An 18551-nucleotide genomic window follows, 5' to 3' on the forward strand; every position below is an offset into this window, starting at 1 on the left:
CGTCTTTGCCTTAATTTGTTGTTCTATAGTCATAAACATTAGTTTATGTGTATGGACTGTCAATTTAAATGAATGCAAGATTCTTCACATTTTGATGTGTAAAACTATAAAGCAGACATAAAAAATATACTTTTGTCATTTGGTGAGGTTATTTTCTGTAGCCGACATTTAAAAGAGAATTTAAGAGACTGGAAGCTGATGCTTGACCAAGTAGATTTTGAGCTGACATTTGCATAATGAAACTAAGCAAAACCAGGAATGTATGTGTTATCTCCTGGTACTTAATGAAATAAGCAGCATGCTGTTGACCAAGGTTTCTGTTCTCTAAAATAAGTGATTTTTTTGCTTACCATTAGGTTTTCCCACTCTTCCACTTCTGGAAATTTGGGCCGTTTATTTGGAATATGTACTCTGTCCGACTTGGTTTATAAAATGTTCCTATTTGGACACTTGTTAATCAAGGTATGTGAATTGGGAAATGCTCTTGAGAATTAAAGATTGCCCTAAGCAGTGACTACCAGGATCAGTTTCCACAATGGGAAGTGGCAGATTGGCAAGTGAAACACTGCATTGCAGATAAAGGGAGATGGCAAAGTGAAGGTTCTGTGTGCATGTAATGGTAACCACAGGGGTGACTTACAAATCTTAATAAGCAACAAGATTTTCATTAAAGTAACAGCAGAATAACAAATTAAATAACTCTCCTATTTTTTTAAAGTGTATTTGGATTCTGAAAGCACTCCTGCCCTTAAGCAGCACAGTGCCTTGTAAAACCACATAGTGGGTGACTTATTCTGTACTGAGTCACTATTTATTGTTCTACCAACAGCATTTTGTGAGACTGAGAGCTACGTACTAGGCAAGCATCTTAAATCGAGTTGCATAATTTTAGCCATTGTGAGTTACGCACAGCAATAACCAGGATAATACAATGAGAAAAGCCATGCTTTTATTGCAGGCCATTTTTTCAGAGTACCTCTTCCAGGCATAGCAAAAGGAGAAATCATCTTCTATTTTCTCAGTGCACTTTCCCATTTTTCATTCCATTAGCATTTTTCTCAAATGCTTTTTTCTACTGCAATTCATCCAGCAAACATTCCTCTCTTTTTCCTTCCATTCCTTTCATTTTAATAGCTCTTGCATTTACCTATTGTTAGGGGGGTTGTAAGTACACAAGTACAAGTAAATACACATTCTGTCTCACACCTCTTTATTTTATGCACCATTCACTTGGGGTCCAGCCTACATTTTCTTCTTAGGTTCCCAAGCTTCAAGTCATACAAAGCACTGAAGAAAATAGTTCATATATGTTAGTTTCCTTGGTGTAAGGTAGAAACTAGGAAAAAATATGATCCCACCAATGTGTCTGGCTCATCTCAAAAGCAATGAGTTCAATAGAGATTTCTTGCAGTGGTAACCTGAAAAATAAGGTGAAGAAATGCTGGCAAACCTAGTGTCACAGCTCCAAGCACTGTCTTATCATTGTGATGAGTCACAGCGTGGTAATATGGAGATGCCAGGATCTAACCACACTGAGTAACTCAATACTGAAAAAGATGAGTGACAAAAGCATTTATAATGACAAATTTTCCCTATAATTGGAAGTAGGAGATAACTCCCTGTGGCTTGTTCCTTTCTTCACTGAGGCCTGCTGACAGCATTGCACAATGGTATTTCTCTAGCTAGGTTGTAAGGTGGTCAAATTATTCCTGAGGACTAAAGTCTAATCAAGCGCTACATCCATCTTCAGGGAATTAGTTCAGTGGGCTTTGTGCTTGGAGCCCAGAGCTAGGTTAGCTGCTGCCTTGTCCTCTTATGGCATTTATTTAAGATGGTGTGCGGGTGTCGTTTTGGTTGGGAGTAACTAACCCCCTCCACTGATTATAGAAGGCGAGCCTAGACTAGATAACTGATTTTAAACAACTGAAGTTGTGAGATGAGTAATCATGCTACTTCACAAATGCTATGGGTCTTACTGAAGTCAGGTAGGTGTTACATAGCAAGTACAGCGCTACTGGCCAGTTTCATAGGCCCACAAGTCTGTCTAGCCTTTCCATTTGCTTAAAATCGAGTAGGTCCACATATTTTTTAACTTTCTCTGGGTCCCAAATGAAAAATAATGAGTTCACCTACCCTAATAGTGAAACCCTTAACATTTTTGTCTGGATTTGGTGGTGGAATGTGCTCCCATACTCACAGCTATGCCTGAAATGCAGATGCATGTGACAGTCTTACAGTGCTTGTTGGTGCCAGCCAAGGTTGTTTTGTGCATTGTTGTTACAGGACATTCATAAAAAACCTACATTGGTATTCCCCACTGAAGCACAGGAAACTTCATATTACCTATGCTTAAAGCAAACTTTTGGTTTCAAACATGCCTTTGGGCCTTAATATGTTTATGAAAGCTGCAAGTTTTATTTTCAAATGACTACCTGATGAAATGCTTTCTGCAATTTGTGTGAATTTGTTATAGCTGGGAATGGTTACATACTATTAACACACACAAGTAAATCCAATGGAAATGTTGCAAATTATCCCCAGGAACATTATTTCAAACATGCACAGGAATTCTCCAGCAGAGATCATTATGTAGGTATGAGACTCTTACCTCAACAAAAGCCTTGATCAGGCAGCTCACTTATACAGTGAGCAAATGCAAAGGGCCACATGGAATTATCACTGTTGTCCAGATTGGGAAGCCATTCAATCGAATCTAATCCCTGCTTGAGGCACAGCGGTCCCTTTGATCACACTCCAGCCCTTTCTTCTCCAACTTGCGGCTGTCCTAGCTGAAGCCTGCCCTATTACCACACTCCATTTTAGCATACAGATAAATGAAAAGATATGATGCCAGAGGCTGAAATCCTCTGGGGAATATCCAATGCAGTCTTTGGTTTTTACCAAACTAGAAGTTTGTTGTGCTTTGTAAAAGACTCTTGTGGCTCTTGGTTGCAGCCCTGAGCAACTTCTCTTTTAGCTGCCTGGAAAATTTGACTCTATTACAGGAGAAATGAGGACACCTATCGTAGGCGACAAAAAGCTGCCTATGGCTTCATTGCCAGTGGACTCTCTACAACTGAAAAGGCAGGCATAGGATATCTGTATTTACTTGACGTGATAAGATTTTATAATATGCCCTTCATAGGCCTAGCATGGAAACCATTGGGCAAACGGAAACTTCTTTATAGCTGCAGGGAGTAGAGAAGCCAGTATTTGCCCTGGGCAACTGCAGCAATGGAAGTGTCAGCCTTAGAAAATATCGGTGTTCAGAAATGACTCGCCAGAGCTCGGTTTCCTCAGATGGGAAAGGAGGAACTAGGAATGAAACCTGCTAATAGCCCAAGTTAAGCTGGGATGCAGATACGCGTGTTTGGATTTGGGTCACTTGCATCGTGTCTTATGCAGAAAGCAGTTTCTACTAGAAATTGATATATCAGACAAGTTCATCCTAGTCAAAGTTGTATTGAAGGGTTTAAGCCAGGGGTCCTCACACTTTTTAACCAGGGGGCCGGCGCGCGGATGCAGTGGCAGGCAGCCATCTGCGGCTGCTTGGTTTCCCCCCCAACCCCCGGGGGGGGGGGAGGGGGGGCGGGGGTTTCTGTAAATACCGGGGGCCAGATTGAGGACCCTGGGGGGCCGTATCCTAGCCCACGGGCCGTAGTTTGAGGACCCCTGGTTTAAGCTCATCTGTACAACTGTCTTCACAAATAAAAGGGAGGCCAGTGCTCAGTGCCTCTCAGAGCTGGATGCATGAGAGGGCCCTGTGAGGGGATGAGAAGAATAGGCAGGAAGGGGTGTGGAAAGCTATCTTATGACTAATTGCTGTTTGCAGCTGCAGATAGACACGTGCTTAATTATCTGCTATATGCATGCAAATTTGGTTTGCTGTCACTAGAGTCCAGATGTTCCCTTACATTATTGTAAGTATAACAAACAAAAGAAAAAGGGTCAGAGAGCAAAGTAAAAGGGGTCAGGAGTGGCAGCATCATGCTGTTTGCCTTCCTGTTATGTGCTCAGACTGGCCCACCATTTTTCTGGTGTCCCCATCACAGACAGAGATGTGTGAGTTCATCTGGTCAGAGGAGAGGTGAAGTGTGAGAAAAGCTGTTCCCCCCAGCTTCCCTCCCAGGGCAACACAGGGGAAGGGGTGCAGGCAGGCCCCCAGCCCTGCAGCAGGCAGAGGCTGGGCTGTGGAGGGGCTGGGGCACCTGACATGCCATGCAGGAGCTGCCCAGGAGTGTAGCATCGAGTCTCGGGTTGGAAGAGAGCAGTGGCTGGGCTCCTTGCCATGATCACGCACCCTGAAATTGTCCAGTCAAGCTAACATCACGGTTTCTAACTAGCTTCTCTGCTGTAGGCGTTTCTCTTGGCAGGGGTAAGTCCTCTCCGAGCAGTCTTAAGGCTTGCTTTTTCTTATGTAGCTTTCCTTCTTATCTGTAAAGTCTTTTTCTTTCTACCCATCCTCGAGGCTCAGACATCTGGGGTTTAGGCATTTTTCTTGTGCTGATAAAAAAACCCATTATTTTTTCACAGAAAGTGATTTGAAATATTCTTAATTCTTTGTAGCAAAGTTCTTTTAACAAGATCTATGAACTGTGTTCCCAACATTTACAAACAATAAGCTACACAAACACGTCTTGAACCTTTTCTCCTATCGGCCCCAATCCAGGAACAATAAAGCTATGCTGATTTATACCAACCATGCACCTGGCCTTTATTCTGTTGATGGCATTCAGTGTCTCTTTGGAAGGTTTAACCTATTCATTCCATTTTAATTAAATAACAATGATGATCATTGGTGGCTTTGTGGTGTCTGTTTTGAATTAAATTTGTTCTGAGTATATATGTCATGTTGATTAATTTTATCTTTCGTGATAAATGCAATATACATAGATTCAGTGATCACATGTTATTTTAAGTGGCTCAGCAGTGGGAACATTTCCTTTTTTTAACATGGCAATGTCAAGTTACAAGAATCTGACTAAATACAACTTAATCAGTTCAAAATTTGGTCCTACTCTTCTGCATGCAGGGACAATGAAATTTCTAGAAGGGTTTTCTTTCCTTTAAGCCTGGTAAAGGCATAGTGGGATGACTGCAGTCACTTCTGATTTCGAGCGGCATGGGAAAGGGGTGAGCCCAGGCGGGCTCTTTGGGTGTTCAGGCTGACTGGCTCACAGAGGTGGGGTGAGACCACCCTCCGCAGCACTGCCTTCACCACTGACACCAGGCAGAACGCTTTATCTGTGTGGTCTCCTTGCTTCCACCCCTATTGCTGATGCAAATACCCTTTGTGTTTGTGTAAAGTTCCCATTTATGTGTATTTGCGTAGAAAGAGTTATCTTCGGTTTTCTGGAGACTGTCCCCTGCCCTTTATTACATAACAAACAGATTTAATCTGCAATAAGAACTCTTTATAAACCTTGGCAATTTCTTAGAATACATTTTTTATAAACTGTATGTAAGATTTTCTGCATGTTTTGATAAGGTGTGTGAGCCGAAGTCCTGTGAAGTGGTTAGATCCTTCCACTCAGCCACGGAACTTTGGATCACACTTACGTGTTTTCTTGGAGAATTGCCCAGAGGGCCTTCAGCTTCTTTACTGCTTAGGTTACTGTCCCCAGGGGTACGTCATTACCTTTGATTTAACTGAGTACAGCAAAGGGAAAATTAGAACTTTATTACTGATCTGATACCTTGTTCTCAGTGAATTTTATTAGTTGAGACCCTTGCCTTAGCCAGAGGAATTGGTTTCTGGGTGTATTACTGACTCTCTAGGTTTGTAGAATCCAGCCAGTAATTCTGATCAGAAAGTAATGAGAAGGATCTAGAATTAAGATTTATGGCAGATGCTGTACCTAACACTATAAATTCTCTATTAAGTCATATCTCATGCCAATAGATTTCAGCTCATTATGTTATTAACACATTGTTAATTAAAACTGTGTTAGCAAGAGCCGGACGCAGAGCCATTTTATTTCTGTATCCTTTAAAATTATTTTCTTTGTTATGTCTTCAGGCTTCAAACACCAGATCTGAACTGTTCTTTTTGGATTGAAATTCTAACACTCTTCTTCCATATTAACTTATAAATTACTGACATACCTATGAATGTAATTATTCATTCTTACCAGTGTATAGTCTTCCTGCAACAGGAATCTTAGACATAGGCTCCTGTACAATAGAGAAATCTGTTGCTGTTCCCAGTTTAAATATAACTGAACAGAGACAAAAGATCGTGATGCCAACTATCTGTCTTTTTATTCTGTGTAACAATGCAGCAGTGCTCAATCTTTATCAACGAGCGGGTGACATCTTAACAAAGAAACTGCATCTCATGGAACATTTCACATATGCTTCACATTTGGAACAACCTGTAGGAAATGAAGTAATTGCCTGAGGTGCAAAATAATTATAGGAGTGTGTTTTAAAAAAATAACCTTATATATTTGGAATACTATCAGCTGCAAACCAGGAGACACAGTATGATATGAACAACAGGCCACAGTTTGGTTTCATTGCTACAGAGAATCCCCAAAACCGACAGAGAGAAGGTAAAGACTCACTCGTTACTTTGCTTGCTGTTCTTTATACTCAGAGGATGCTTCATTGCAGCTCTGACAATGACCAGCCTCTTGCAGTTTTGAGATGTCTGGGCCAGCTGCACAAACAAGGTTTATGCTTATGCCTTGCAGTCTTAATGCCTTCAGTGAAGCTGTAACATTGTATTATGGCACTATCCCCTTTAATGTAAAGTAGTTCCTTTTGCCAAGGACATCCATTTATTTTTAGAAAATACAGACAGATTTACAGAAGACTGGACCATTGTGCCTTAAATTGTCTTGTATCATTAGAGAAAGATGCAAGACTTTTTTTAAAAAAAGAGGAAACCACAAAGAGAATGGTAAGAGGCAAAAAGTGAGGCAAGAGTTCATTACCAAGCCATAATGCATTTATAGTGTTTTCAGTACGACCACATTTTCCAGGCTCTTTTTATGAAGGTCAGCAAGGAAGCAGAGGGGAGAAAAGTACCCAAATAGAGGAATCCAGAAGGGACAAAGCTACTAGCATGAGGAAGAGCGAAAATGAAATGGCTCATAGATGACTCCGCAGAAGTGGTTACAAAACTGGAGAAAGTTAACTCACCCAATTAATTTTGCTGCTGACAGAGTGAAAGGTCAATGGCTCTGTTGTACACAAGAGCTCTACAGTAGCAAAAGCACAGACCCTTCAAGCTCAGGTATGGGAAGACTGTTAAGACATTTTAATTGGAAACTCTTATTATTAGATACTGAAGTTACAGTAGCATTCATAAGCAGTTAAAGGGAAGAATGTTTTCCTCGTGTGTGTGTGTGTATATTTGCTTTTTTCTACAGTGCATATTTCCTTCTACAGTGCCCTGTGATCTGTTTCACTTACTTGCCTGCAGTTCTCAGTGTTAGGCTTCCTAACTGTCTTTCAGCTCCCATTAATCTGGCTGCGTTTTGTAATTATAATAAATGGGAACTCACAGACCTTGGTGTCATCCACCTCAGATAACATGATCCTATTAAATCTAATCCAAATTAACTGGAGGAGAACCCTTTGCCCTTGATACTTATAATATAGACAAGAGACAGACTTGGCACTGGCAATACCAATGTGGTTTAGTCTAGAGAGGAAATCTTCTGCTCTCCTTATGTAATTGATTTGGGACTCTGACGAGCCGTTACAGCAATCTGAACACACTGTTAAAGAGCACGAGTTTTTTAGCCATGCACTCTCAGTGTATCGAACACTGTATTTGATCCTTTTTCATTAAACTTCTCAAAACTTTCCTCAGAAGCTTGAATTTCAAGAGGTACAAACCATATAGCAAAATCTTTCCAGCAGACATTAACATGTGCATTTCTTTGGTTATTGCTTCTAATCTTAAGGTGAATGAAGCAAAATCTACGCTGTAATACCGTTGTACCCTTGAACACAAGCAATGAGTAATAAAGCAGGCTCAGAAAGGATGAGTGGAATTGAGAGGTTTTTACCATTGAAAATATTAGTATTACATAAATGCTTGAATAGCAAATCATAAAGATGACTAGAGAATAAAAAATTACAAGGCAAGTTTCTTCTGTGGGAGTTACTTTTATTCTAACACAGGATCTGATAGATTTGGGGGTCCACCTGAAATACTATAGCCAAAAGAGGTAAATAATTGATAGAAGTTACTGTCAAATGGCAACGTTTGGGTGGTGAAACCCTTGGAACTACTACTTGTAACAACAGAAAGACCCCATGACATGGTGTTTACCCAAGGCTAACATCGCTGTTTATTCTCATAACATTTAATCTTACTACAAGATTTAGTCACTTCTGGTCTGCTAAAAATATATTGGGGGAATTATTTATTAAATATAACAAAGATCTTTCCTTGTGAACCTGAAGAGATGGAATCTTTACAATTGAGATTACGTCTACCATTCATAACTTGTAACACTTGAAAATTCAGGCTCTTGTTTTCCAGCAGCTGTTTCCCATGTGAGAAAATTCAGAATATTCTAAGCACAGAACAGATAATACATGAAATACAGTTCAGTGTCCATGTGGATTTCTTCAGTAATAAGATTCTTCATCAGAATAATCTAAACAGCTTATTTTGTCATGTAAAGATTATCCACTGGCTCTTCAGGATCAAAACCCCTTTTACTAAGTGTTTATCAGCCTGATATAGATTTATCTATGTTAAAGTACAAAACCTGAAACTCTAGTTTGCTTTCATTGATCGTCCCAACAATGCGTGACAGCCTGACTCTATGGAAGCAATACAACTGCAGAAACTAGGGGGAAATAACCACCAGGATCCCTAAAACCAGAGAGACTTTTCTGCTTTTTTGTTGTGCCATAGGATTGTACTGGAATGAATACTTTATAATCATTATAACTAGATTTACTCAAGTCTTTATGCATTTTTCATTTCTTCTTGTCAGCATTAAAACTACTTCTGATAAAATCAAATCAGATGGAAGGGAATTGAAATCCAGGACTGGCTCCAGGCTGTGATGTAAAAATCTTTGCCATGTCTGCTTTTTCTGAGGGGGAAAGGGAAGAAGGAAAAGGCTTTTTTGTGACTAGGGAAAATCTTCAGAGAGCAGTCTGGTGGCCATGAGATATGAAATGTTACTAGAGAATTGCTTGATAAAGTTTAACTGTTCTTCCTCTCCATGTGGAAATTTTCAGTGCCTACTAGGGCCAGTAAATCAGTTGAGTATTTCTACAGTTTTGGTCACCTGAATATTTGACAACCTACCTCAAAGGCAGGGGGCTTTACGCATGGAAAAGATTCAGTTGTTGCTATCTGAAAAGATGATTTCCTCACTCCATCACCTCAGGGCTGATGGGTGTTTCTGTCCCACGTGGTAGGCAGCCATACAGGAGAAGCTTTTTCTGCAGAGCACCTGGAGAGGGAGGGCTCTGCCATTACGTGCCAATCCTCTGCCCCCTCAGAGGCCTCAACCCCAGTATGCTTTCATGGCATCCCATTCCCTCCAAAATGAGCTCTACAGATGAAAAACCTCTGCATGGACATAGATTTGTCTGTAGCAGAATTGCCATAAAGAAAAAGCAACAGAAAATTTGGTGTGAATGCCTTTCTGACACTTTTGCCATCCTGCAAAGCTGCCAATATTTGAATAAGGGGTTAATTACCAAAGCCATATGGGCTATTAATCTGGCTTCTTCTATTAATCCAGCTACACCTCATTCCAAACCCACAGAGGACATGCTGCTACACCTGGAGCAAGAAGGCAGCAGAAGGTGGGAGCAAACATTGCATTAAGTGGGAAGGAAGGTTTGTTCGCATCACTGTCTACTCCCACCTAGGACCTGCCTTAGAAAATGTTTTAATTTTGCAAAAGAGTGTTGTCATATGGGAAATGGAAAAAACCCCAACTATTATATTAAAAAACCCAGCTTCTGAATGGTAGTGGTAGAAGCAGCTATGTTAAGTCTATTCAGTTCAGCCCTGTATTCAGAAGAATAAAGCAAATGGTACCCTGCCCACCACCATGGGTCATGATCAGGTACAAATTAAAGATCTGAATGTCAAAGGTGACAGTTTTGCTGGTTTCATCCTGCAATTTACACTATGTGACTGTAGCAGGTGCAACTGCTGTTCCTAATATAACTTCTCTTCATTTAATCAGAAAAAAAACCAAAGCCTACAGAAAAGGCTTTCTGGCTCTGAAGATCACAAGAAAAAATACTCTCTTTCTGAGGTTTTTATATAACCAGCGCATCGGGTCTGGCTGAGCCCCACAGCAGCCCTCGCGGCGCTGCGCTTGTATGGGTAGCTGGACTGGCGGTGATAACACACCGGTGTTCTGACTAGTGCTGAGCAGTGCTCGCACAGCATCAAGGCTGTCTGTCCAACCTTCCTCCATCTCCCCACACCACTAGGCTGGGGGTGGGCAAGATCTTAGGAGGGGACGTCACTGGCACAGCTATCCCAAAGTGACCAACGGGATGTTCCATATCATATGGCATCTGCTCAGATAGCAATGTTTGTCTTCCAGAGCAACCGCTATGCATACTGAAGCCCTGCTTCCCGGGAAGTAGCCAAACATCGCCTGCTGATTGGAAGTAGAGAGTAACATCTTTTGTTTTCCTTCGCTTCCACACGTGCGACTTTTGCTACTACTTCATTAAACTGCCTTTATCTTCATCCACAATTTTTTTTCCATCTTCTTTTCTCCCCCCTGCTCTGCTGAAGGGAGTGATAGAGTGGCTGAGTGGGTTGGCATCCAGCCAAGGTCAACCAACCACAACAAGATTCTAATAAGCAGAGATCACGGACTCCTGCTTATTCAGGCAAATCATCTTCTTAAAGCTACAGAAATATCTGCATAAAGCAAGCAGGATTTAGCAGCCTGTAAAAAGCACATAAAAGAAACACCAGGTTAAAATAACCAAACAAGAAAATGAGAGGTTTTAAGAGTGTACTGCATTTATTTGGCCCCAGAATTCCTAGCATTGTAACAAACTTCCAGAGTTTCATTCCTTAAAGTGCTTCAAACTCCATTTATATTATTATTATTACTTTTAACATTAATGTACATTTCTGTATAAACATCAATCCACAGAGATTTATATTTTTATAAAATTATTTATATTAGTGGATCAAATTTGCTCTCAAGATGACCAGCATTAAAGCAAATTTCCAAAATTAAGACCCTGGAGTTACTCAAGTCTATGCTGTTGTAGGTGAGAGCAGAATTTGGCCCAGTAGGGTATATACAATATTTTCTGCATATATTTCAAAAGGCACAATGGATTACCTTGGAAATCAATAACATTTAAAAGGGAGTTTATCAAAGCAAATACTTTTAATTTGCTTTGGCACAGTCCACATCCAGAGGATGCATTTGCTCACCAGCTGTTCTGAATAACCAGTCTGATTATAGTGACACAGTGATCAGCAAAAAGGGAATCCATGTTGCACAAATTCACACAGTACTTCAGCAGACCCAGCCTGATATGTGTAAACTACTGGAACAGCAAAGTTACTTTGCTGGGCACCCATGCAAACTCACTACACCATGAACTTCTGAAATTCTCCTGGTGGACACATGTTTGTCATTGATGTTAATATTCCGAAGACAGCCAAAAAATGAGTCTTTAACTGGAAGCCACAGTGCGTCCAAATTTGCTACAAAAAACAAGGTAAAGATCAAGTTAATAAAAGAAGAATGGTTTTAAAAAGCATTAATTATTGCAAGGCTTTTGAAAGAGGAGGAACAGTATAGGACTATGTGCATGAAAAGGACCTTTGTTTTGGGAAGGAAAAAAACCCAGTAGGTACACGAAAAAATAAGAAGCGATAATATTACCTGGAATTTTGCCAAAGTAGAGTGGCTGATGCAGACGTCTAGGAGGAGAGGGTGGAAGTCCACTGGTATAGTTACTCTGTGTGCCCACCTCTAGCTGCACCATGTTCTCCTTTCGAGAGACTGCAAAGCAGCAGGTAAATGAGTACTCTTTCTCACCCCATTAAAGAATCAGCTAGACATGGCAATATTTTTAGATAGCATCTGCCTTGAAATTTAACTCTTAGGAAAAACAGATTTTATTTTATTTTGAAGTCGGATCAACATATCTAGGTACTCTGGGGCCAAATACAGCCCAGAAAAGCTGTCTTATGTAAAGCCTTGGATTAACACAAGACACTTCTATTGTTCTAAAAAGTATTCTGAGAATAAACAGAAGTGAAATGATTAATGAAAATCTGGAGCTGCAGTGCTCTGTGCCCACCATTCTTTCAAAGTTTCAGAAGAACTGGTATGTACAACGTACCTGCAATAGTATGCCACTGTCCATCAGACAGAGGTTGCTTAAGTGTGACTGATGTCTGGAATTCTCCAGCACCACTATTTCCAGCAGCAATGACCTAAAAAAGGTTATCTTGTAAGTTACCATGGCCAAGCAAAGAGCAACAGAAAAATACAGAACTTTAAGTCATTTACTGAACTTGTAATGGCTGGGGTTCACCTGGTTTTAAGAGTCACAGTCATTGTATATGTATTTCAGAAATTATCCTCTCCAAGAGGAAAGTAAATTTCCCTAATAGAATCCAAGCAGAGGATATGTGATGAATTTTACAAGCATAAAAACATACCTTTGTTTTTCCCTCTCAATCTTAAAAAATTAGGTTAATTCTTTCAACATAATCTCTCAGAGAAGGTCTTTCCTACTACACCTTCCTTTCCCAAAGTAGTCATCTACATGCTTGGCATCTCCTCAGAGAATCTCTGTAATACACAAATCTCTGGCCTTTCACACTTTTGGACTACTCATAATTCACTCATGAAGCCTGCAGCCTGACTATTTATGATGACATTTTGAACAAGCATCTACTTGTGCTTTCTCACATCTTGCTTCTCATTCCTTGTAAGTGAATTTTTTTTTCTTCAACATCTTCCGCTCAAACTCTTGTTTGGTGTGATGGTTATGACAAACTTGGTAATGGTTAGGTAACTGATATACTGAGTCTGCTTCCCATCAGCCTGATTGACAGTGTGCCATTGGCCTTTTATTGCTTCCTGGTTCATCCTGTCCACACTGACAGACAGCATTAATCTCAGTTACTGCTGAAAAAAGTGGTCAGTCTTGCCCTTAAGGAGTCCCCAGCTGGTGCTGCCCCTGCTTCCATGTGCTAATGGGAATTAGTGACCTGGGGGAAATTAACTGATGACAACAAGATAAATAATAACACCAAGTTCCCTAATCTGGGAAGAGAAGGTCAAAGCTGAGCTTTCTGAAGCTAGACAGACTCATGTGAGTTCAAACCTTTTTGTGAGATAGCAGGTTCTGTGGAGCACTGGTATCTTTCTATTTGTCTCTTCAGCAGCAACCACAATAGTTTTGTAGTCCAAGACTCTCATTCTGAAGCTGTTACATTATGAAAAAGCAACAGCGATAATAATCGCCACTATGACACACCCATCAACTAGAGAAGGTGCTAAGACAAGACTGTTCAAGTTGTATAACAGACATGGTTATGGAGCAGCATCAGTACAGCCACATGATGACCGACATGGGAGTGGGAATAAGCCACAGAGTTCTGTAGTCTTTGGCCAAAACTCCAGCGGGTTTTTGCAAAGGCTCAGAAGCCTGAGAAAATTGAGACTGTGCCCTACTGCTGACCACTGTGAAAAAAGCATGTGCAAAGTAGTGTGCAAACAATGGAAGCTGCTAATGGAGGCACAGAGACAGGTTAAATGCTCAATTTTCCATGTGACCATTTTAAACAACTCTGAGGAAGTTGTTTAACGTTATACCTACAGGCAAATGTTGTAACATATATAAGTCCAGAGTTTAAGATCAGAATTCCCCCTGCTGCGTGAGGTCAATACAGCTGAAATGGAAACACAGATTGTACTTACCTTTTCTCCTTCCATGTAAATAGTCAAGTAGCTGTCTTGCTTGCTTCCAGCATGGAGGAGTACACCTGTTGGACTCCTTGGCTGAATGGTAAATACAATCCTAAAATCCAGGCCTGTCAGCAAATTACCTGTGGAGAATTAAACAATGACCATAGGAGGAGGTAACTGGAAAACCATATAAAAAAAAATAATTCTTTATACATGCACATATTTCATAATTCCATATACCATAATCTCTACACAGCTTACCAATGGTGATATAGCCCCCTTCATTAAAGAAGTAAATCCCTGTATTCATGGGAACATCCATACATGGAAGTGCACCATATTTTTGCTGAAGTGAATTCATGACTTTTCCATTCATTTTCAAATTCCTCAGGCAACCCTTGAAACTGTTCATTGGTATATTCTGAAAGCATATTTCAAAACATGAATGCTGAAGCATGACGGCAATTTTTTTAGCAAGAATACCCATTAGTTCTTTTTTACTGTTGGACTGTAGAAAGCCAGCTGGCACTAAAGGCACCTAAACCCCGTATCTGATGCAGTGAAAAGGTATGCCAAAATTTTTTTAAAAAGAATTTAAGACATGAAAGTAACAGTTGATTTTGAGTTAACATAACTCCTGCTTGCAGAACAGATACTTCCCAATGATGTGTCAAAACAACAACACAACAGGATTTGTGAAACCTCAAGTATGTCCTTCCCTTCCTAAAAGGCTGTTTATTTACATTTGGGTTTATAAAATGCCCTGCATGATTAAGTGTCCAATTTTTAAAGTAATATGAACCAGACATATTTCAGATTGAAATCCACTTCTACATTCATAATTCCTTAATGAGAAGGATTCCTTTGCTTCTTTACAGATTATCACTTAGTCCACTGAGGTGAATATTCTGTGGGAAAAGGGTATTAGTGGAATTACAAATGTGACTTCGGTCTTTTCTATTTTTTAAAGAATAGAAATGAAAAGAGTACATAGTTGTCATCAGTGTCTCAGCAACACACACTGAAAATATGGATCCAGCTGAGATCTGTATGAACAAGTGAGGAAAAGATCTGAACAACTGCAAACACCAGTCACAGATGGTGCTCACTTGGTGCTTGGAAATATCCCCCAAACCTTCTCAGCATGGAGATCCTGCATATTAACACTTTCACATGTAATTAGTGCAGCACGAGGAGTGTGTGTGTGTATCTGTCAGTTACTTACCTGTCTTTTCAGTGATGGCAGCCCTCCCACGTAGATTGGTGGCTTAATGTTGATGGCAGAATTTGTTGCTAATCTTCCGTGCTGGGCCCTTAGACCGTCAACAACAAGGCGGACATCCTTCCCATCTACGCTGAAGACCACCTTTGCAGGGTACAAACATAACAGAATGAAAAACCCCAAAGCCAATGAAAGCCACTAGAGACTTTTTTACTTTAACTTAAACACCATATTTTGCTGAAATATTTAAACTGAAAATAACATGCTGGGACCATCAGTCTCTATAAGCTGCGTCATAACAGAGGCCTGTCAACCACATGAAATTTCAGGCATCGGCATTAACTTCAGATGACCAAAATCAGATTTCTAATGCCTTAAAAATTCAATAGGCTGTGCCGGCTGAATGCTAGTTGTGGTTTCATCATGGTCCCATGCCATATTACTTACAGTGTGCCATTGCCCATCGTTGTATTTAATACTGGTTTTGATTTTGATTCGTTTTCCTCCAGAGCCAAGTGAAAAGACAAAACGTCCTTTAGAAATGTGGAGAGCCATATAAGAGCCCTCAGATCTTTCCTCCATGTAAACTATTAATCCTCTTGATGATCGAGTCCGTACATCTACAGAAAAAAGTAACCTGTAGAGGAAAGTAAGCATATTCAAATACAGGTCTATTTTGTTAATTCTTGTATTCTTTCTGTACTCCAGAAAAATGCCAGTGAAGCTTGATTTGTGAAACACAGAATAGCTTTTGGGTGGAATCACAGGGTTCTACAACTCCTGCATTTCTGAATGTGAACGAAAGTTGACGTATTCAGGCTTAGAACTTGACATCAATATGCACTGTAATTTTCCACCATATCCAAGTCAATCTACTCAGTTTGGGTAAATGCTAGCAGAGAAAAAAATATGCCTGAACCTTTAGAAGCACTGTTCTGTTATGCTCCATGTGAGGTTCAGGCTGCTGTTTGGAAAAAACAACAAAGAAGTGTGCTGAAGAAGGGAAACTGCCATTGAAGCCATAGAGGAGCAGGACAGGGCATAGGCCGGGTAAGTTTCTCCCTTTCTGAGTCCCTTGATCCCTACTGTGCATATGTGATAACAATGCCTTGCTCACACCCTGCATCTCAATGGGAACAAAACCCAAAAGATAAAACTATCTATCAGCTAAGGGGGAACACACAGCCAGTGTTGTAACACCTTTGTGTTGTGTCTAAGCTGATAAAAAAGGCTTGCTTATCGAAGTTGTCTCTACAAGAAGCCTACGTGACTGCAAGGGTATAAAATCTCACAACTCAGAGAGCGCTCTATGGAGCTCCCTCTTAGCTGGCCTGAAATTCCCTATCATTGTCACACTGCGCTTTCCCTCTGAGCAGGTCATTGTGTCTATTTACTTTCTTTCGCTTGTAGCTCACTATAATGTTTTGATCAACTCTGTAGCTATTTATTTACTTTCCTGTGTGTTGTTTATTATAATATTATCAAGGGATAGCAGTTTGCTCATGGGCATTGATTTATGGTGTTCATTAAAGTAATCATATTAATCACACTGTGAATCCTAGTGATTGCTTGTACCACCCAGGCCCGTAAGTGATGAAGTGGATTCCCCACTCTGAGTAGGAGGTGGGAAGTCTGTTGGGTCACAACACCCTATAAGCAAGATGAAAATCCTAACTCTTTAGTACCCAAAGATTCCAGCAGTTTTGACAATTCAAGTATTAGGAGAACATATAACATTTGTATTACCTGTCTGTAGATGACGGTGGAGAAAACATATAGGATATGAAACTGTTGGGGATGTTTCCAAGGAGATACGCTTCACTGCTGGCATTTAGCTGGGTTGGTAAGTTGTGTTTTTGCTGGTTTTGCACATTAGTGGTTTTCAAATACTCAAGGTACTTTTCATTCTGTACCTGTAAGACAGAACCAAAACATTTACTATGCATGCACATGAAAAACATTTCAATCTACACATTTAAGAGTCCCCACCTGAGGCAGTCAACAGACTTCTCTAAATGGCAGAGAAGTTGTTGTCATTCTGGACAGGTATGGGTTTAGCATGCAACTTCAACACAGGAAGAACTTGCTTCAGATGTGAGATGGAAGGAAAATAATAACATCTGAATCTCAGTTCTATAAACCATGGCTGTGCAGACAATATGGAGTGAAGATGACAGTAAAAATAAGCATACCTTGAGCACCTTAAGCCTGAGAGGATTTTTAAATTCCTTCAGCAGCATTGGTTCCAGGCTCTTGTATTTGCGGCACGCTCCAAGGGATACACCAGTCTTTGCAGTATAATTAACGAGATTTTGAACCTCAGGGAGCTGTCCTGACCTAGAGTGATGAAAGCAGTAAGTGCTGTGACACAGCATTCCTTTTCTTTAGCCTAATCAACAACATATTGTAAAACTATGTTCTGTACAAAATAGATTTCCCAGTGACCTGACATTAAAGTATCGATTTTTATTTTTTGATGAAAAATATATGTTCAATACTGTAAAAAGTTCGTATTTGTCCTGGTTCTGCCCATTTCTTTTTGGCTATGGAAAAACTCTGATGTTTTATTTGCATTTCTTCTAAACAAAGTATCTTTTGCTAAAAGCTATCTATTCAAAATAAACCAATATTCCATTGAAAAAAAAGGGCAAAAAATGTCAGCAGCCTTGCCTGAGTAAGATTTCTGGATCAGACTACAAAACTTTGCTGGTTAATTATGCATAACCAGTGGCAGATCAGGAAAAATGGCAACATCAAGTCCTGCTAACTCAGTGAATCACCTTCTCCTTAAATAAGATGTTTTAATGAGATTTGTCAAGGGGCAAAGCCCATCACAACTTAATATGTAGCTTTAGTATTATAACCACATTATCAGAAAGACTGTCAAAACCAACATCCTGTGTGTATAAAGAATAATATTAAGTAATACTATAATTTCATAAGTTGTATGCAGCACTGCTAATCAGTAAATTACAGAACACTTTACAAGTAGAAAAAGCAATGAAGCTCCTTGCCCCTGGTTTTCTATGAGAAGAGTGGTAGCAGAACCTGAACTTCTTCAGTTCTGTTCCAGTTCTCCATTCACTCAATCACACTAGCCACAATATTAATTCTCCATCTATTTTTGTACTAAAAGCAATTTTCCAATTTTTTTTTTATGGGAAAGTTAATATACTGGTTACTTAATTGTCTTGCAGTGCTTTAAATGAAGATATAATTTGAGCAACCTGATGTAGTGGAAGATGTCCCTACCCATGGCAGGGGGTTTGGACTAGATGATCTTTAAAGGTCCCTTCCAACCCAAACCATACTGTGAGTCTATCATAATCAAAATACACAATTTTTTGTAAACTCTACACATGTATAAATATTTGTCAAAACTTAGCTAAAACAAAGCCCCACTAGGACACCACTTGTGACTTGAGGAA

General features: G+C 40.0%; 1 protein-coding gene across 2 annotated transcripts in view; it reads right to left on the reverse strand.

Annotated features, from left to right (window-relative positions):
• Window positions 1–10536: 10536 nt before the first annotated feature.
• The window catches only part of LAMA3 (laminin subunit alpha 3), a 119958-nt gene continuing 111943 nt past the window's right edge, over window positions 10537–18551 (reverse strand). For both annotated transcript variants that reach the window (XM_080380576.1, XM_080380575.1), the window contains 9 exons: window positions 17316–17460; window positions 16870–17036; window positions 15571–15760; window positions 15127–15267; window positions 14163–14322; window positions 13914–14041; window positions 12325–12418; window positions 11862–11981; window positions 10537–11680 (listed from right to left, as the gene is read on the reverse strand). In XM_080380576.1, coding sequence (XP_080236702.1) covers window positions 11535–11680; window positions 11862–11981; window positions 12325–12418; window positions 13914–14041; window positions 14163–14322; window positions 15127–15267; window positions 15571–15760; window positions 16870–17036; window positions 17316–17460 — 1291 coding nt within the window. In that variant the 3' untranslated portion in view covers window positions 10537–11534. The remainder of the gene's footprint in view (window positions 11681–11861; window positions 11982–12324; window positions 12419–13913; window positions 14042–14162; window positions 14323–15126; window positions 15268–15570; window positions 15761–16869; window positions 17037–17315; window positions 17461–18551) is intronic.

The sequence above is a fragment of the Falco punctatus genome (assembly GCF_963210335.1).
Source record: "Falco punctatus genome assembly, chromosome: 3".
Taxonomy (NCBI): Eukaryota; Metazoa; Chordata; class Aves; order Falconiformes; family Falconidae; genus Falco; species Falco punctatus.